Source organism: Mustela nivalis (genome assembly GCF_964662115.1).
Source record: "Mustela nivalis genome assembly, chromosome: 2".
NCBI lineage: Eukaryota > Metazoa > Chordata > Mammalia > Carnivora > Mustelidae > Mustela > Mustela nivalis.
Genome location: NC_139021.1, coordinates 34,261,338 through 34,282,436, shown reverse-complemented (window position 1 = coordinate 34,282,436; position 21,099 = coordinate 34,261,338). Strand labels below are relative to the sequence as shown.

At 38.8% G+C, this 21,099-nt stretch overlaps 1 protein-coding gene across 15 annotated transcripts in view; it reads right to left on the bottom strand.

Annotated features, from left to right (window-relative positions):
* Positions 1-21,099, bottom strand: part of UBR5 (ubiquitin protein ligase E3 component n-recognin 5) — a 138,327-nt gene that overhangs the window by 84,538 nt on the left and 32,690 nt on the right. For 14 of the 15 annotated variants that reach the window (XM_082721269.1, XM_082721272.1, XM_082721265.1 and 11 more), the window contains exons 2-5: positions 9,746-9,790; positions 9,287-9,368; positions 8,750-8,826; positions 7,685-7,804 (exon numbers count right to left, since the gene is read on the bottom strand). Coding sequence is in view for 13 of the 15 variants with exons in the window: in XM_082721272.1 (XP_082577398.1) it covers positions 7,685-7,804; positions 8,750-8,826; positions 9,287-9,368; positions 9,746-9,790 (324 nt within the window). In the remaining 2 variants the exon portion in view is untranslated. The remainder of the gene's footprint in view (positions 1-7,684; positions 7,805-8,749; positions 8,827-9,286; positions 9,369-9,745; positions 9,791-21,099) is intronic. The other variant, XM_082721270.1, reaches the window with a different exon arrangement.

Below are 21,099 nucleotides of genomic sequence, written 5' to 3'. Positions count from 1 at the left end.
TGCCCATTAACTTGACTGTTACCAAGAAGTATACCACATTTTCCCACTTATACCCACTGTGCAGAGTGTTTCTTCTATCACAATCCAAACAACCTACCAGTCTTCCTAGTTCATAGCTCCTCAACATTCCTTCCCCTAATCAACTCACTATCTAGAGAGAATAAGATAGTGAACCAAGCATACACTAACAGAAATTTAGCAGTGGTCAAAAAATACAGTATATAATTCATCTATAATTCCATCTATAATTTTAGTGAACTATGTAATTTTTAATATTAAACTCAAAAGTACTGGGAAAACCAGTTTCTATTACCTGAACTCTGCTCATTGAATTAATCCTACAATTCTGATCCTATTACACAGTACTCAAAGTAACAGAATGATTCAAAATCAACTGAGGAAATCACACAATAGGAATTAGTCCCCAGCTTGCAAACTTAAAAGCCCATGGACCAAGTCTTGTCCATAAACCCAGATGGTTGGTTTAAAACACACAAACACACACACACACAGAACCCCACCACCACCATCATCATCATTATCATCAAGAGTAAGGGCAAATCTGAGAAACTATCACAATCAGGAGAAGCCTGAAGAGATGACTAAATGTAATGTGATATCCTGGATGGGATCCTGGGACAGGAGAAAGACAACAGGAGAAAACTAAGGAAATAGCAATAACTATTAGCCTTTGGATTATAATAATGTATCAATATACATTAACTATAAAAAATTCACCATACCAATGTTAGAAATTAATAGCGGTAGAAACTGGGTGCAGAATATATGAAAACTCTCAGTACTATCTTCGTAATTTTTCTGTCAATCTGAAACTGTTTTAAAATAAAAGGTTTCTTTAAAAGAACATATACACACAGACATGCACACACACTATATATTTGACTGGTGCGTGGCCCAGTGTATATACTTATTTCCGTGAAAATATTAATTAGTTCCAACATTTAAGTCAGGATATTCACTTAAAGATCCAGAATTACAGCTTTTGAGGGACCAAAAGAAGGGGTGGATTGAGGGCCACATGGCTGGTTCAGTCAGTAGAGCATGTGACCCTCGATTTCAGGGTCGTCAGTTGAAGCACCCACACTGGGCATAGAGCTTATTTTAAAAAAAAGGGGGGGGTGGAGGTGAGGCACAGAAGTCTGCATTTAGCAGCAATAGCTCTGTATTTTCCTCTGGTAATAATCAGTTCATGTGCTGTCTCGTTTAAAGAGCTGCCACTTACTTTGTCACAGCTCTACTACCTATGACCTTACCCACCTAGACCGCTTCAACTATTTACAATTACAGTGACCTGCCTGGCTTTTACACTCCAAATCCAGTGCTAATTATTAGCTCAGATGAGACGCCAAAGGAAACATGGTAGCTCAAATGAATGAAAAGCAGCTTACCCCATCAGCTATTATATCCAGTGACAACAAACAGAATAAAGAGACTTTAGATACTAATATCCCCATTTTAAACCTACTACTGAGTATAACTGACTCTCTTCCAAGTAAATCTGGTATTCTTATCCTTAACCTGGTCTGAGATGAGTTTAACAAAAATAGCCACAAGATTTTTGAAATATCTTCCAGGATAAATCTAAGTAACTATGAAAGGGAAGAACCAGGAGCAACTAGAAATCTTTAGCAAAAATACCTGCTGACAGTGAAAAGGCCAAAGAGAAAAATACTACAGGTCCCATAAATTTTGTCTGCTATGCATTTCTAAGAATGATCAGTTAAAGGGGCGCCTGGGTGGCTCAGTGGGTTAAGCCTCTGCTTTTGGCTCAGGTCCTGATCTCAGAGTCCTGGGATCAAGCCCCGCATCGGGCTCTCTGCTTGGCAGGGAGCCTGCTTCCCTTCCTCTCTCTCTCTGCCTACTTATGACCTCTCTCTCTGTGTCAAATAAATAAGATCTTAAAAAAAAAAGATCAGTTAAAATAAATGACCAATTATCAATTATCTAATGCTGGTGGGAAAGAAAAACCAATAAAAGATCAGTTAAAATAAATGATCAATTATCAATTATCTAATGCTGATGAGAAAGAAAAACCAATTACCCCCAAATCTTTCAATTTCAACTCTCAAATACAGATACAATTCACTCCCTGATTCACAACTCAGAGGGAGCAAGCCTGGACTTTGAAGGAAGGGGTAGGGGACCACGGTCCATGGGAATGGCCTTTTTCATTTTTTGTTGCATCTGGTAAATTTGTGGATGAGAATCCCCTCTAGGGTCTCAAGATCTTCCTGTCCTAGATTCTCCATTACATGCTATAAATTGCAAACTTATTTAAAGTTAAGTGTAATCAACAGAGAAAGAGGAATAAACATCAACTATGCAACTCATGGGGGGAAAATGTATCATAAAGAAAAATAATTTTGACTCCGCAAAATTTCTTAATTTACAAAATAACTTGGTCATAATTTCACTATCAACAAACTGAGAATTTTCATGGAGGCCAAGAGAAACAATCAGCCTTCGACTGCTTACGCTTTGCACACATCTGCAAGGCCAAATAAAGGTAAACAAACGACTGGCAATGACTTAGTGGACCCTGTGACATTTGTGACATTTCTCAATACTGCAACTCATGAATCAAATGCCAAAGAAAGCTCATGCTGAATTTGTTCTGGGACATGTGTGTGGATAAGAGAGTGAGGGACAGGAAAAAAGTGGGCACAAAGGCAGTGTGGGCAAGGATGTGCAGGGGGAATCAAAAATTGCTTCTCTCTGCATTTTTTTTTTTTTAAGATTTTATTGATTTATTTGAGAGAGAGAGATCACAAGCAGGGGGAGCAGAAGGCAGAGGGAGAAGCAGACTCCCTGGCGAGCAGGGAGCCCGATGCAAAATTCGATCCCAGGACCCTGAAAGGCAGACGCTCAACCGACTGAGTCACCCAGGCGCCCCTCTCTCTGCATTTTAAGTCTTAAGATTAACCCTAATCTTCTCTGGAGTAGATCTACAGAGGTTTTATTCAAGATCAAATGTACTACAGTTTATTATTATATGTTACATACTTCACTAGCAAAATAATAAAATTCCACTGCCATATTTGTCATTCTATTATAATTGGTTATATCAAGTTCTATTTATAAAGAGAACTTAAAATCTAAGACAATCTGAGCAACATAATAAATAGTAATGAATTATGGAATAAAATATCCATGAGACCATATGATATAAAGAACTGAAGAGAAATAGAATAAACAAGAAATAAATGGACAAAGAGGAAAAATTCTTCCTTACACTTGAATTCCAGTTAGTAAGTGTAAAAGGAATGACAGAAATTTTTAAAAATAACTATCTGGCCAACACCACAGAAATACTTAAGGCAAAAAATCATCAATGGATGCTAAAACCAAGCACAAAAATAAAATACTTAGTCCAAGAATCTCCCCACATAATACATATTAATTACAAAGGGGAAAATAGTAACTTTATAGTTGAGAAATCTGGCAACCACCACCTTCTCTAACTAATCAGGGGTAATCTCACCACGAGGAGAGACGCACCAAGTGTGGGCCACCTAACACGACGCACTGAGAAGGGAACATCACCACTTCTGCCGTATTCTTGACAAAAATGCCTCACCTGCAATCCCACTTAAAATCCTAGCATATTATTTTGTGTATACCAACAAGTGAGCCTAAAGCTTATATAGAGAGGCGCCTGGGTGGCTCAGTCAGTTAAATGTCTGCCTTCCGCTCAAGTCATGATCCCAGAGTCCTGGAACCCCACATGGGGTTCCCTGCTCAGCGGGGAGCCTGCTTCCCCCTCTCTCTGCCTGCAGATTCCCCTGCTTGTGTGTGCATGCACTCTTTCTCTATCAAATAAATTAAAATCTTAAAAAGAAAAAAAAACAACTGATCAAAAAATGAGCCAGAGACCCTCCCTAACAGACACCTATCTGTGTATCTTCTCTGGTGAATACAGATACCAAGTAGCATATAGAAAGACGTTCCAAATCATACATCACTAGGGAAATGGAACCTAAAACAAAGAGATACCGCTACATGCCTATTAGAATGGCAAAGATCCAGAACACTAACAACACCAACTTTGCTTGTGAGCATGTGGAACAGTAAGAACTCTCACTCACTGCTGGTGGGAAAACAAAATGGTACGGCCACTTTGGAAAACAGCAGCCAGTTTCTCACAAAATGAAACATACTCCTAACATATGTTCCAGGAATTGTGCTCTGCAGTATTAGAGTTGAAAACTTACATCCACAAAAAAACCTGCACACAATTTTTATTCATAACTGCCAAAACTTGGAAGCAACCAAGATGTCCTTCAGTAGGTGAACGCATAAGTAACCTATAGTACATCCAGACACAGGATTCCAACTACACAACATTCCGGAAAAGACCAAACTATGGAGACAGTAACACCACCAGTCATTGCCAGGGGTTAGAGGGGAGGGAGGGGTGAATAGGCAGAGTGCAGGTGATTTTCAAGGAACTGAAACTCCTCTGTCCAGTACTATGATGGAGGATACATGTCATCATACGTTTGCATACAGAATGTACAACATCCAGGGTGACCCCGAATGGGAACCATGGACTCTGGGTGAGACTGATGGATCAGTGTAGTTTCATCAGCTTTAACAAATGGATTGCTCAGGCAGGAGATGTTGATAATAAGAGACTATACAGGGTAGAAACAGGGAGTATACAGGGAATCTCTGTATCTTTCTCCCGTTTTTTGCTGTGAACCTGATAACCACTCTAAATAAAGACAACTTAAAAAAGAAAGATAAAGGAAATGTGTCACCTGGGTATAATCATGAGGAAATAGACAAATTCAAACATGCTACAAAATAATCGGACATTTTTCAAACACATCAAGGTCCAGAAAGTAAGGAGATTGAGAAACTGGCCCAGATTGCACGTGCAATTTGGGATCCTGGATTGACTCCTGAACCAGAGGAAAGGGTGTTAGTGGGACAGTTAGTGGAATGTGAATAAACTGTAGATTAAGCACTGATCACTGTTAATTTCCTGATTTTGATCACTGTACTATAGTTAACATGTACAAATGTTAACATTCGGGGAATTTTTTTTTTTAAGATTTTATTTATTTATTTATTTGACAGACAGAGATCTTAAGTAGACAGAGAGGCAGGCAGAGAAAGGGGGGAGGCAGGCAGAGAAAGGGGGGAAGCAGGCTCCCCGCTGAGCAGAGAGCCCGATGTAGGGCTCGATCCCAGGAGCCTGAGATCATGACCTGAGTCGAAGGCAGAGGCTTTAACCCACTGAGCCACCCAGGCGCCCCTGGGGACAACATTTTAAAAGTCAAATTACTTCAATAATGTACTTTAAGAACAACAAAAGGAAATCAAATTATTTCAAAATAGAAATTTTAATTTAAAAATAAATACAGAACACAAATTAGTTAACAAATGACACTGCATAAACAGATAAAATAAAACAGATCAGCAAACTTTCTCTGTAAAAAGCAGACAAGTAAATAGTTTATTTAGGGTTTGTGAGCTAAAGTCTTTGTGGAGATGACTCCTCTTTGCCGTCTTAGCACAAAGCAGCCACAGACAGTAAAAGTATAAAGCATGCCTGTTTTAATAAAATCAAGAGGATTTAGTCCATAGATTGTAGTTTGCTGACCCTGCAATTAAACAAATTTCTTATTTTTTTAAGTTTTTTTAAATTAACATATAATGTATTATTAGCCCCAGGGGTACAGGTCTGTGAATCGTCATGCTTACACACTTCCAGCACTCACCATAGCACATACCCTCCCCAATGTCCATAACGCAGCGACCCTATCCTTAACCCTCAACCCCAGCAATCCTCAGCTTGTTTTGTGAGATTAAGAGTCTCTCGTGAATTGGGCGCCTGGGTGGCTCAGTGGGTTAAGCCGCTGCCTTCGGCTCAGGTCATGATCTCAGGGTTCTGGGATCGAGTCCCGCATCAGGCTCTCTGCTCAGCAGGGAGCCTGCTTCCCTCTCTCTCTGCCTGCCTCTCCGTCTACTTGTGATTTCTCTCTGTCAAATAAATAAATAAAATCTTAAAAAAAAAAACACAAAAATGTCTCTCGTGAATTAAACAAATTTCTTAAAGAAGATAAAGTCTGACATGGTATAACACATAATAGTTATTCCTTTCATTTGTTATTACATATCATTTTCAGAATTCTTTATCATGTATTGCTGTTATCAGTTGTGTACACAGGACCATTAAAAGGAGATACTTAATATTTTACTAAAGACCAGAGCTATGTTTCCTATTAACAGTGCTAGTGCAGAATGAGCTCAATAAAGGATGTACTCCACCAAATGACCTTCCTCTGACCTCAAAATAAACTTTAGTTCAGCATAAAAACAAAAAGGCAAAGAAACAATAAACATTTGGGGCTCTCAATTTTTAAATCTAACTTTACCTAGAAATTCACAGTGTCAAATATTTTTAATCATTTAAAAATGTTTAAAACCTTCCTCCTTCTCTTACCATATTTTGAAACAATTTAAACTGCTTCTAGTTACATTTCTCTGAGCAGCCTTTGAACACATCTGCTGACTTGACTTATTTGGCATTATCTAATCATTCATCAGGTAGTGTCAGAAAATCTAGGTATTCAAGAATCAAGGTATAAATGAGTAAAATCATCTGGCTTAGAATTTGTATATGATTTCTTTAACAGCTTCTCAACTTCAGATAAAATGAAAAGAGTTGATTATCTAGTTTTAGAAGTACACGTGTCATAAATAATTTTTTTAAAAAGTATAAACTTCCAGTTATAAAGTCAGTCAGTCATGAGGATATAATAATGTACAACATGGTGACTATAGTTAATACTATATTTCGCTAGAGTAGATCTTAAAAATCCTCATCACAAGAAACAAAAATTATATTTTAAGTATGTACAGTGAGGAAGGGGTGCCTGGGCGGCTCAGTCGGTTAAGCAGCTGCCTTCAGCTTGGGTCATGACCTCAGGGTCCTGGAATCGAGTCCTGAATCAGGCTCCCTGCTCAGCAGAGAGCCTGCTTCTCCCTCTCCTTCCGCCTACCGCTCTGCCTACTTGTGCTCTGTCAAATAAATAAAAATCTTAACAAACAAACAAACAAACAAACAATGTATGAGGATAGATGTTAACTAGACTTACTGTGGTGATTATTTCACAAAGCATAAATATCAAAATGATTACACTGTACATCTGAAACTAATAGAATGTTATATGTCAACTGTATCTTGATAAAAAAAAATAAAAAGAATTTGGGGCACTGGATGTTTCAGTTGGTTCAGCGTCGGACTCGTGGTTTTGGCTCAGATCATAATCTCAGAGTCCTAGGATCGGGCCCCAAATCCCCCATCTCAGGGGAGGGAATCTGCCTTTCTCCCCCTTTCTCTGCCCCCCACCTTGTCTAGAAATAAATCTTTAAAAATAAAAAAAAAAAAACTTAATTAAAGGCTGTCAGGTTTAGTTACATGATTTTCAAACCTCACTAAATTAATTCAGAAAGAAATACCAGATTTGGAACTTAGAAATGTTAGGTCAAGAGCCTGGGTGCTGCTGCGCCATGAGCAACAAGAGCACCTGCCCAGCATTCAGGGCTTTCCTCATGGCACCACTGGGTACCGTAGGAGGCCCTGTCTCGGAATGACAGCACTCACAGAGCGCCGGCCCGGACTAGTGGAGGCCATCACCTGGCCACAACTTACCCCAGGGTGTTGCCTGCCAGCCTGCCCAGAGTCTCAGAACCTGAGAGAAACCATGGGGAGTCACTTGTCCTCCCAGGCCTCGATGTCCTCCCCGCCCCCGAGTTGCTGTTCAACTTTGACCTGGGGAGAAAACAGGAGGAACAAGAGTCACAGAACAGTCCCAAACTCACTAGGCACAAGCCTGGGACTCCCAGCCTCACTGCTCTGGGAGTGATAGTAGTGAAACACCAGCTTCACTCTTCCCCGACCGCTCAGGAATGTGTCCTTCCCGTCAAAGAGCAAGCCTAACAACTTATAGCCTCCTAGCAATCCAGCCCTCGCTCCTGGTTCAAAGTGACTGCACGGTTTAACTACAAATGAGTAATTCTTTACATTTTTTCAAGTAATCATGCTTTCCTTAGAGGCACGCAACTGGAATTCATCATACATTATCTAGCAATGGTTTTTGTATGTATCATTTATAAAGACCACAATTTTGAAGACCCTTGGTCAATTTCAAACTGCATTACCTGAACTGGAAATACTAAAAAGGAAAAAACATGAGGTGCCCGGCTGGCTCAGCCGGAAGAGCACATGACTCAGTCGGGGGAGGTAGTGAGCTCGAGACACATGCTAGGTATAGATATTACTTTAAAAAGGGCGGGGAAGGGGACCGTGCTGGCTCAGTTGGTAGAGCCCGAGACTCAGTCTCAGGGTGTGAGTTCAAGCCCCACACTGGGTATAAAGATTACTTAAAAATAAAATCTTGGGGGGGAAAAAAAGATCTAAAAAATCATTTCAGTCAAAGAACAGATCTGACTTGAGACCTACCACATACATAAATCATTCTCTGATAACCAACTCCTGTAAAGTGACTTACTTCTCTGCTATTTTCAATACTAATGCTATAAATCACACTGCTTGCAGAAAAATTAAAACTACAAGATAACTATTTCACTATTTTAAGTGCCTCATCTTCTACAAAGCTTTTCTTTAAATTTGAAGGCCATCATAATCAAAACACAGGTTTAATATACCTTGGAAGAGCTAAATACTTACAAAATAGAAAGGGCATTAAGGTCTTACCCATCGTTATTATCAGGTTTGCCCAATTCCAATCTGTCTGGTTGTACTGAGAAACCGATCCTGCAAACTCTACCATCCTAAAAGCCAAGAAAACAGAAGAAATCACCAAAGTAAGAATGTGTATTAAAATATGAATTTATTCAATAAACAGATTACGTCTCCATCACTATCAATTCAGAAGACGACAAATAAGTTCCTTTTGAGAAGGCACCTCACACCTGACCTGGGGAAGTTGTTTTATTATCAGGACACCAGGAAAAATAAGTTGGAAGTATCTCTAACAGAATTCAGAGTAAGGAAGTGACTGGGTGTCAGGAACTTCTCCACTAATATGGTGGTTTCAAGCTGTAGTAAATCACTTAAGCTTTCTCTGAGCCACAGAATGTACACAATAAGGAAATGGAACTGGGTGATCTCTGAAACAACTCTGGCAAGAAACTTCTATTTGCCTGGTTAAAAAGGAAGATACATGATAATGCACAACTGTATTTTAATTTAAGTTCCTTTTCATTTCTATACCTTACATAAAGAATTTACCTCAAGAAGAAAGGCAGCATGATTTGGTCCTACCACACACTGTTTGATGGCAGCCTGTTCCAATACAGTCAAAGGGGGGTGGCTATGGAATAAAAAAAGTCAAACAAAGTTATTTTTTTAAACGGCAAATACATTCTAGGGTTGGTATGTTTGTTTTTATCTGATTAACCGAGGGGAAATAAAATAGCTGGCAAAACCTGTTTTTAAAAATTAATATTTACATATTATAATAAGCAATAATTGAAAAATAATAACTATGATATCCTGATAGTTATTTTAGGTCCTTGGCATGCCAGATTTTTTAAAAACCAGTATGAATAGAACCTATTATTCAAATGAACCCAACTTATAAAAAGTTGATATATTTAAATACTCCTGGTAACTTCTGCCTGAGTTATTTTTCCTACAAAAGAAAAAAATGCTGTTTTCAGAAAATTTTAAATATCTTAAAACTCTTACCTGTTTAAATTGTATTTATTCAGTTTTTCTGAAACTTCCCGTAACCTTTAAAAACAAAATGAAATATGAATAAGCTGTATGTACAAATTCCTTTTAAACAAAATAGCTTTTTTTCCCCCAGTGTTCCAAGATTCATTGTTTATGCACCACATCCAGTGCTCCATGCAATATGTGACTTCCTTAATAACCACCACCAGGCAAAACAAAATAGTTCTGATAGGTATACTTATATCATTATTTGGTGATTTCTAATGGTAGTATACAAAAAATCTGCTGTGGTAAGAATGTTTTTTATATTATCTTTGATTTTTGTCCCCCAAAATATTCCTGAATCAACCCTATAATTCCCCTCCCTCTCCACCCCATTAGCAACTCTGATAATATTAATCCCATTTTACAGATGAGGAAACTGAGGCTCCTAGTGTTATAATACACAAAGTGGCAACAAGGCTGGTACTTGAACCAACACTAATGGAAGCCACTTTTTAAACACTGTGCTATATATGCCAAAAGAGATCCTTAAATGTAAATCATAAAATGAAGATACTGGGGTAGCATAAATCTGTTAAGAATTTAATATGGGGAAGAAAAAGCCTGGAAGCCTAATTGACTTAAGACACAGTCTCAAATTCCTGAAGGGCCTTCTGACACAAAACTATACAAATTAAGACCTCTTGTGTCTGTATCTACAGAACAAGGATAACACCTCTCCCATTTCTAAAAGAAAATTATGCTTCAAAAAATCTCAAAGGGCTGCATAACTAAGAGATATTAACCCATATTATCTATTATGACTGTGCTGCTTATCTCAAGAAAACCATCTTGAATTAATACAAAATACTCTAATGCTCATTTAAACCAGACATTTTGATCAATTTAAGGAACTCATTTTAAATGTAAAGATGTAATCAAATGCAGAGATTATAAGAGTTTCAGTCTATCAAGCTACCAAAACAAGTGCTTGGTCTTTCAAAATTTTTTCATAAATAATTCTCTTAAAAACAGAATTTTAGAAAGCAATAGAAAAAAATTAAGACATTAAATCAATAGGAAATTCCATCGGGTGCCTGGGTGCCTCAGTCAGTTAAGCGTCTACCTTCAGCTCAGGTCTCCGGGATCCTGCGACAGAGCCCCAGAGAAGCCTCCCTCCGCTCAGCAGGGAGTCTGCTTCTCCCTTTCCCTCTGCCTGCAGCGCTTCCTGTTTCTGTGTGTGCACATGTGCTCTCTGTAATAAAATCTTTAAAAAAATTTTTTTAAATAGGAAATTCCATGAATTTTGCTTTCTGAAAAATGACAAAAATGGACAAAATCAAATTTCAATCACTTGTACTAACAGATCAAAGGGGTATACACACCCCCAAACTAAGTCACAGCTTAAAGCGAGTTTAGGATTCAAAGCTGCCATAAATCATTTATTATATATATGGGCAAATAACCTAATTATTTCAGTAGGAGATTCTAATAGGACCCAACTGTCTCAAGTTTATTTTATCCTATAAATTCTATCCCCTGTTTAATGCTGAGGAGCACCTTTCAAACACTAACATATATACAGTTACTTGCCAATTCTGAAACTTACTCCTAAGCAAAAATAACTTTCAAATGATGCCATACTTAATTTCTCTCCCCCTCACTGGTGACTTTATTCTCACTCCCAAAGAACAGCACCTGACCATGTGTGAACTGGCCCCCAACAAAATAATTTTCATTTTTGCTGCCTAGTGTTGCATTTACTTTCATTAACAATGATGTGTTTTCCTTGTCCTGTAAAGTCAAGTCTTTTCCCAAATCCCAGTTTGCTCATTTACAAGGCACATTTCTGGATTCCAAGAGAAGATGAAATACTGTAAGAGTAATGCACTTTGTGGGATTCATGAGCTCTGGGAAGGCCAACTAGAAAATGGGGATAAAATAAACTGGGAGGCTCCAAACAATGACCTTCAGAATCCTGGAACAGAGGCAAGAGCAGAGCTGGAGGGAAAAGCCTAAGAAATGTTTATGTCCCCAAAACCACAGTAGTACTCCAAGAAGGTACATTTTTTCCTGCAGGCAACTAAACCCGTTCATTCCCATTCCTTCCTCTTCGCCCAACAAGGTCTTGAGAGCTTTCACAAAGTCTACAGCTGGAGGGAGAGGAAGGAGCTGGGGGCAGATAAAATTTGTCAAAGCCTTTTCAAAACTGGAGAATAACACTGATTAAAAATCAAATGTTGCTTTCATGGCTTCAAATACTATTCCATGTACACCATACTTGTAACGCTAAAAGAAGCTCTCAAAACATCAAAATGCTACGAGTATGAAGTCGAGAACTCACCAGCAAATCTCAGGCCACTAGGGAAATGATGGTCACTGCCATCAATTCCATTTTCTAATCTCAAAAACCATGGTGGACTCCTAACAGCATCTTAAATGTATACCCGTCTGTACTAGAAACAATGTCCACTGGGTAACAAGAAATCTTACTCCCAGATCATCTACTAACTGAGCTCATTTGAGCCCATTAAATCTCAGGTTCTCTACATAGGGGAAGACTAAAAATCACCTGTGATTCTTTTCAGCCCTAGAATTCTTTTGAATGTCTGAAAAGCAAACAGATCAGTGGGGATACATAAATAATGTTTATATGGGACTAGCACTTACTGTCATATTCAGTTTCATCTAACCCATCTGAAACTTTCATATAGAAACCGATTTTACATGTACTCTTTAGGATGTTTCCCCGAATACCAAATTTTTAAAATTTCTTAAATTCAATTACCAAAATTTGCACAAAAATATATCATGCTTGCAAACCTCAAAACAGCAGGACTAAATTGGCCCCCTAAGCATAAATCTCAGATGGTATCAACAAAAAACCTACAAACAAGAAACTATAAAGAGTATTTAGTTCCCCCTTTAACATTAGAGTCCTCAGGAGACAAGAAAACCATAGAATCACTGCAGACCAAAGATCACATTCAATTACTAAGTTACTGAATGTCTCTACATAATTATTAGGCACTCATCTACTTTAAAGGATCTTTCCCCGAAAGCGTACAACGCTTAAAGTCATGAACTGTATTTCCTCTAGTAGCAACGTGAACAAAAGTTTCCCTTGTTTTTAAAATAAAAGGCAAACCACCCTAGAACTCACCAAGCTCCATTTCAGAATAAATCTTTACATACGGTTGTGACGGGAAACAATTTTAAGAGTACAGCATAACATTACAAAATAATCTCACAACTCAGCATTTAACCAAACTCAGGGATAGGTCAGGAAGCCTTTGTGATAAGGCTCTAACACCCAGTTGGTAGGTTAGCACTAAGCTTCTGACAATCCTTAGTACTCCTACACCAAAGATTTAGTCTATGTTCCAATTCAATAACCCATTTCATTCCTTTAAATTTATAGGCATTTTATAGATCCAGAGGCTGGATTCCCCCCCCAGCCCCCCCCGCCCCACTTAAAGCACCAAGGTAGGGTAACAGCAAACTGATGTTTTAAAAAGAGACAAGAGGGCGCCTGGGTGGCTCAGTGGGTTAAGCCTCTGCCTTCCGCTCAGGTCATGATCCCGGAGTCCTGTGATCGAGCTCCGCATCGGGCTCTCTGCTCAGCAAGCAGCCTGCTTCCCCCACTCTCTCTGCCTGCCTCTCTACCTACTTGTGATCTCTCTCTGTCAGATAAATAATTCAAATCTGGGGGGGGGGGGATAAATAGATAAATAAATAAAATAAAGAGAGACAAGAGGGGAGCCTGGGTGACTTCAGTGGGTTGGGTGACCGCCTTCGGCTCAGGTCATGATTCTGGGGTCCTGGGATCAAGCCCCACATCGGGCTCCTTGCTCAGCGGGGAGCCTACTTCTCCCTCTCCCTCTGCCTGGTTGTGCTCGCTCACACTCGCTCTCTCTCTCTTTCTCTGTGTCAAATAAATAAATAAATAAATAAATCTTTTTTAAAAAAAATTAAAGAGACAAGAAGTCCAAGTATAATCTGCTAGAATCTAATGTACTTCACTGCTGCCCTAAAAATCCCTTAGAAGTTCAGGCTCCTTTTCCCCAAATTTAACATTATAATTTCAAAGATAATTCATCTTCTCACCAATCCTCGATTGGGAATAGCATCAGTGCAGGTCCATCAGTTTTAGAATTCTTTATCTCCCCTGTCACATCCCACACCTGCATGTTCAGACACACATACCCCTGAACTGAAAGCAACCTGACAGACTGCTAGCTGTTTTTCTAAAACGAAAAACACGTAGGTATATTTAGATCCTGAAAAGGCTTCAATTCTCCAGGGCAGAAAGATATTCCTGACACCCCACCTTCTACAAGATGATGGTCTTCATATATCTGGAAGTTTAAGACCAGGTACACCTACCCATGTTTCATCTTCCAGGCTCTTTCCTACTTATTTCAGGCCCAGCTCAAATGTTACCTCCTTCATGAATTTGTCCTGATAGCCCTACTTTTCTTCCTACAGAAATTGACAGTTTCTCCCTCCTAGAGAACCTTTGTGTCTACTTTGCACTCATTTGTTTCCGTCTGAACTGGCTTCAGAGACAGTAAAGACAGGAGAAAACCAAGTCTTTCCCCACTCTCCCACTTCTTTAGATACAGTTCCAACAGTGAAAAATGTACAATACTACTTGCGTACAATCCATTTCAGAGGAAGACAAGGTTCCTGATCTTATCTCAATAAAATCAACTCTCCAAGTCTTCCAACTCAGACTAAAGTTTACAATAGGCAAGAAAAGAATGAATATACAGGCTTCTTTTAAGACAATTACCCATATTAGCTCTTGTAAGCAGACCAGTTAACATAAAGAAAACATTTAGTAACTGAACACTTACCCAATAATCATATCAGCAACCTGGCTTTAAAGTGACCTCACTCCAACCTCTACCCACCCATCAATGGAATAAAACTTGTACGTATGAGTATCATTTTATTTTGGTGTAAAGGGTTTAATAATCCATATAAGGAAACAACAGCCAACAGTAAAAGATTACCTACAACACTAAATTATACATTAAAAATCTGTGCCCAGATTATTTTCTTGTAGGACATTCCCCCCCCCCCAAAAAACTTTAAATCTTAGAGCCTAAAATTCAAAAAGCAATAAAATTATTATTATTATTTTTTTTTTTTTGGAGCAACTCTGTTGCTCGATAGATGGCAAAGATAGAGGAGGCAAGCTTTTACAGTCTTTTCTGCTCTGTCACCCCACACTTTCCTAAGCACAGGCACTCAGTCCTTAACTTTCACATTGTTCTTTTACACAAATGTCATGCCGTACCGTATGTGTATATATATATATATATATATACACACACATATATATGCTGCCGCCTCTGAACTGTCTCTTCACATGTCAGCTGTTCAACATTATCCTTGACATTAATAAACTCGAGCTATCACGTGGTGGTCCCACCTGCCAGCCGCTGGCACTGGGAGAAGAGGCTCTGTCTGCCTTGGACAGAGCTACAGAGGGTATTTTGAAACGGTCACTTACTTGTGCCAGCAGCTAGCAGGCACATTCCCAGCAGTACCAGATAAATGAAAATCTGGGGCTGCCTTACTCAATCCAGTCCAGAGATCATCAAACCAAAAATCCCTTTCCACAGCGTCCTGCAGCAAGCCAACAGCAAACCAGTAAAGGTATGCTGACAGGGAATCCTCTTCAGGATGTCTTGGGTATAAAACAGAAGGGGCCAACTGAGTGCCAGTGCTACACTGGGGATCTGCTTTACTATGAAGGGGCTAAACCTTTCTTGCTACCCATCCAACTCCACATTATGACTTAAATATTTCTCCCTTGATCCATAGGACTGAGGATAGCTGGGAAGAACCTGAAAGATTAGGGCTGTCTTGGCAAGCAAGAAGCACCAACTTGCTAATTCTCTTCATCTTTGTGATTATGGAAGACCCCACATACAGTGGGTCTGAAATTTGACTTCAAAACATTCAACTTTCAGATCCATTCTTTGAAATCCATTTTGTACTGCCTCTATCTGACCATGGGTTCGCCAGCTTCAGGATTTCCAGAACAGTAAATGGGAGTGGGGTTGGATAAATAATGAGAGAAGCGAGGTAGCTATTTAGACAACACACACATTATATAAATAAATAGATAGATAGATAGATAGATAGATAGATAGATTTTAAAGTATCACTATGCCTCATTTTCACAGCAAAAATGTAAGGAGACCATAATCTTAGATTAAATATAAACCAAAAAAATTTTAGCTATAATAAAAACTATTTTGTCCTTAATTTTTCTCATGTCTCTGCTGACCACAGAAAACTTCAAAGTTTAACACAAAGTAACCAAGGAATAAGATTATGGTAAAGGCCAAAGACAGACTAAAAATTAATCAGAAACAAAAGATTTTAGTCTTCAAGAACAGAGACTATTAAGTTTATTTCTTTGTATCTCCTATAAAATGGTTTTCTCTAAAAGTAAATAGAATCTCTGGATGCATATTTTTCACCTCCCCAAATATTCCTTAAAGTCTTCCCAACAGCCTTTCTTGTCAACCCCTCATAATGTACTTCAAAATTTTAAATTTTATCTTAGAACCACTTTACACTCTTCAAAATTGAGGACTCCAGTGGTACCTGGGTGGCTCAGTCACTTAAGCATCTGCCTTCCGCTCAGGTCATGATCCTGAGGTCCTGACATAGGGCTCCCTGCTCATGGGGACTATGTTTCTCTCTCTCTCTCTCCCTCTTTCCCCCCAACTGTACTCTCTCTCTAATAAATAAAATCTTAAAAAAAAATTGAGGACCCCCAAGAATACTTTTGTTTATGGGGGTCACAAACACTGATATTTATAATATTAAGTACCAAGAAAATTTTAAATATTTATTACAATAATAAACTCATTACACAGACAAAAATTACCTATTTTCCCAAAGCAATTTGTGATGGGGGACTGTTTTACATTTTTGCAGACCTCTTTATTATTGGTCTTAGTATCAGAGAGCTACATTCTCAGATCTGCTTCTGCATTCTGTATGTCACAGTACATTGTTTGGGCTGAAGTATGGGAAGAAGATCTGGCCTTAGCTGTTGGAAAAACAAGTGACATTTTACTACCCCTTACACATCACTGTAAATATTCTTTGATATTACACCAAAACTGGACAAGTGATCGTTCTTTAAAGGCTGGGAGCAACGTAAAACCTTCTGAAACCTACCAAATCTTTTGCCCATGTGCAAGTCTCTAACCGCATATGCTGGTCATAAGGAAAATAATGGTGTGCTGACTTACGCAGATCTTCAAAATCACGTTTGTTAACCTCACAATGATGGATGCAAACTTTCCGAAATTCTAATTTTTGCTTGAAAGCTTAATTTTATCACTGGCAACAAATAGCTTCAGTTGTTTTCCTTGAAATGACAGGCTCACTATGGTCATTTTGGAAAAAATGTCTGTCAAATACCCAAGGCTTATTTTAAGTAAGGTAAGTGTTCCTGAAGAAAGCAGCTAGTTCAGCTTGCATCAGAAACAACTGCAGAAGTGTTTTTCTTCCACATTACCAATGTTCATTTTGTCACACTGCATATAACAGTGACAGATACTCAAAGGTTAAGATTTAATAAAATTAGCAATTTGAGGGCGCCTACGTGGCTCAGTTGGTCAAAGACTCTGCCTTCAGCTCGGGTCACGATCTCAGGGTCCTGCATCAGCCTCTCTGCTCAGCAGGGAGCCTGCTTCCCCCTCTCTCTCTGACTGCCTCTCTGCATACTTGTGATCTCTATCTGTCAAATAAATAAATAAAATCTTAAAATAAATAAAATTAGCAATTTTTACCATTTCATCAAAGACACCCCTGAGTAAAAACTGGCTTTTCCTGCAAGTGCAAAAAAGTGAAGAATACAGTAATTTTCAATACAGTCTGGTGCCACTACTTTGATTTGTACTAAGAAGCCAGTATTTTCCTGCCACTGCTTTTGAACAATAACACAAATTTCAAAACAGTGAAAAAGACAAAGTCGCAGTATTATTATGAAGATGGTTTTTTTTTTAAAAAAAAGATTTTATTTATTTACCAGAAAGAGTGAGACAGAGAATGCAGGAGCAGGGGGAGGGCCAGAGGGAGAGACAGACTCCCCACTGAGCAGGGAGCCAAAGTGGAGCTCCATCCCAGGACCCTGGGAGCATGGCCAGAGCTGAAGGCAGATGCTAACCTGACTGAGTCACCCAGGGGACCCTATTATGAAGATAATGTTGACCTCAGAGCCCATGAGAAGGTCTTGGAGACCCAGAGTCTGCAGACTACACTCTGAGAATGAGAGTTGGGCAGGGAGGGGCAGATAAAAGTAATAAAATAAATTCACGGTGCCATTAAAGGAGCCAATACTAAATCAGTGTCAGAAAAAATAAGTAATTGTTCATTCATCTTAGTAACACAGCCACTACATCAAACAAAATAATTACACACTTTTAAAATAGTTTTTAAATTATGGATATTTTTTTTTTTTAAGATTTTTTATTTATTTATTTGAGAGAAAGAGAGACAGAGTGAGAGAGCATGAAAGGGGAGGTCAGAGGGAGAAGCAGACTCCCCATGGAGCTGGAAGCCTGATGTGGGACTCGATCCCAGGACTCCGGGATCATGACCTGAGCCGAAGGCAGTCACTTAACCAACTGAGCCACCCAGGTGCCCAAAAATTATGGATATTCTTTGATACTACACCAGAACTCAGCAAGTGATAGTTTCTTAAAGGCTGGTTGCAATGTGGAATCTGAAACCCTATCAAAGAACTTTCCATAGTGTTACAGGAAAACCCACTGGTCTGTCTTATACTCTGAATAAATCATTTACCCATGTATGCTTCTGTTTAGATAGAAAATGGCACCATAGGGATGCCTGGATAGCTCAATCAGTTAAGCGGCTGCCTTCGGCTCAGGGATCCGGTCCCCCAACAGACTCCTTGCTCAGTGGGGAGGCTGATTCTCCCTCTGCCCATTCTGCCTGCTGCTCCCCCGACTTGTGCTCATGTGCACACACTCTCTGACAAATAAATAAATAGAACACTTTTAAAAAATAAAATAAGGGGTGTCTGGATCTGGCTTCGGCTCAGGTCATGATCCTGGGAACTGGAATCAAGCCTAGCATCCTGCTCCCTGCTCGGCAGGAAGTCTGCTTCTCCCTCTCATTCTGCCACTCCCCCTGCTTGTGCTGTCAAGTGAATGAATAAAATTAAAAATAATAATAATAATAAAAAATCTTAAAAATAAAGTAAAATGGCACTGTAAAGTGCATGAAGTAGCATAAAGCATATTTAATATTTTTAATGGTACCTCCCTAATAATATTAAAATCTCATGAAAGACATTAAGTGAATATAATTGACTTACCAGTGGTTTTCTATTTACTTACTTGTGAGAGAACGCAAGCTGGCGGGGGGGGGGGGGGGGGGAGAGATGGGGTGGAGAGACCCAGCCCCCTGCTGAGCAGGGATTTCCCAATGCAGGGCTTGGCTGGATTCCAGGACCCTGGGATCATGACCTGAGCCCAAGGCTGACGTTTAACAGACTGATTAACCCAGGCGCCCCTCTTACCAGTGGTTTTCAACAGAAGAAGGCAGTAGGTGCAAGGATAAAGAAGAGCCTGTTGAAGATTTGTATTTAAAAGCTACAGTGAATTACCAATAGGGTGCAGGGGAGCCTCAAGATGTCACACGCTGCTAGCCTACAGATGTACACACGATATTGAACCACATGGCATTTTAAATTTTTTAAAGATTTTTAAAGATTCTTGGCCAACATTTAAACTTGGGAGAATTTTACAGAGAATTCAGGTTTTTAGCTTCTTTTGAAAAATGAGATCGAGCAACTGCATTTATCTTCCCCATGGTGCCTAGAGGTACCCTTACCTAGAGGTACCTAGCACCTGTAGGAATCTGGGTTTGAGGCCAGTAATAGGGAAGGATTACTCTTCCCAACCCCTGAAAAAGGTATTTGTTTGGTGAAGAGGAATCTGCTCCGGTTTATAATTCAAATCGCAGCATGCACAGTGATCCCTAATATATCTTTGCTCAGCCATAAGTCATAAGCACATTTTATTTCTTTAAATTGACTTCACAATTTCTAAAATAGTGGTATGACTTTTCTCACTTTTTGCCCACCCAAAGAGAACTAAGCCTAGCAGCAAACATCTGACTTTACTATTAAAAGACCCCAAATCACACAAATGACGGCTTTTACAGAGGGAAAATCCATCTGTCAGCTTCCTGAATGACAATTATAGGTAGGGCTTACACACATACTTCATGCTTATGGAGATGACAAATGCTAGTTTACATAATGTGTCCACTTTAAGTAAACGATACAGGACATTCATCTTCAAGATGCATTCAACACCAAAAAGAATAGAAGTTTCTAAATAAATACTATAAATTCACAAAATGATACAAATTTTTTTAAACAGGAAAATTTTCAAATTATTTCCCCTAAAATGGTTTTCAGTTAAAACTGTTAAGAGTTCTATAAAATAAAGATAAGAAAATTCATTTTACAGAAATGCCCTGTAAACTAGCACAGAACAACAACAACAATAAAAAGGCATCCCACTCATAAATAATTTCTTCCCCTAACCTGGGAAATATCCTGCTTACAAAATCCTATACAGTATTGTAAATAACATTTTCCTAACAAAATGAAAAGGAGACCAAAATCTCAAACTCCTGTGCCATTTGAAAAGCCAAACACCTCTCTGAGAAACTAAATGCCGAACACAACAAAATGAATCATTTTCCTTTAAAGCCAAAATACCACGTTATTTTCAGCTCCATTCAAAACAGGAAAAGGGAAATACACATACCAAATGGACAAGAAATTTGGTAGAAAAAGATACAAGATATGGCCTTTATACATTAATTGTTCTTGACAATTTCTTGAGTCCTTCTGTCTAATTCTATCTTGGTAAGAGTAAGACTATACGCGCATATAAGAATCAAAGTATGCTAACAGAAAGAGAAGTCTTCTTTTGAGCTATCTTCAAAAAGTGTTTCTAGCATCCAGCCAAAAATTCAAGAGAAAATTCTTGGTTTTCTTCACCCTTAGGCCATATCTACATTCTGAGTATCTGCAACATCATTCATTAAAGTATCTGCCAGATGCAGATAGTGTATTCAAATCATTATAATCCCAATTTCAACTCTCCATACAAACTGAATGTGTCATGAGGTAACTGATACTTGTCCTAGTACAACTACTGCCGTTTGGCAAATTACACAGTCCCTGAGATGGAACTGTAAACTGAAGTAAAACACCTATAATGAAATCTGACTTTCCCAGAGAAACAAGACAAGGAATGTAACAAGCATATATTCCTAACCAAGGAATCTTGATAAAATTAACATCA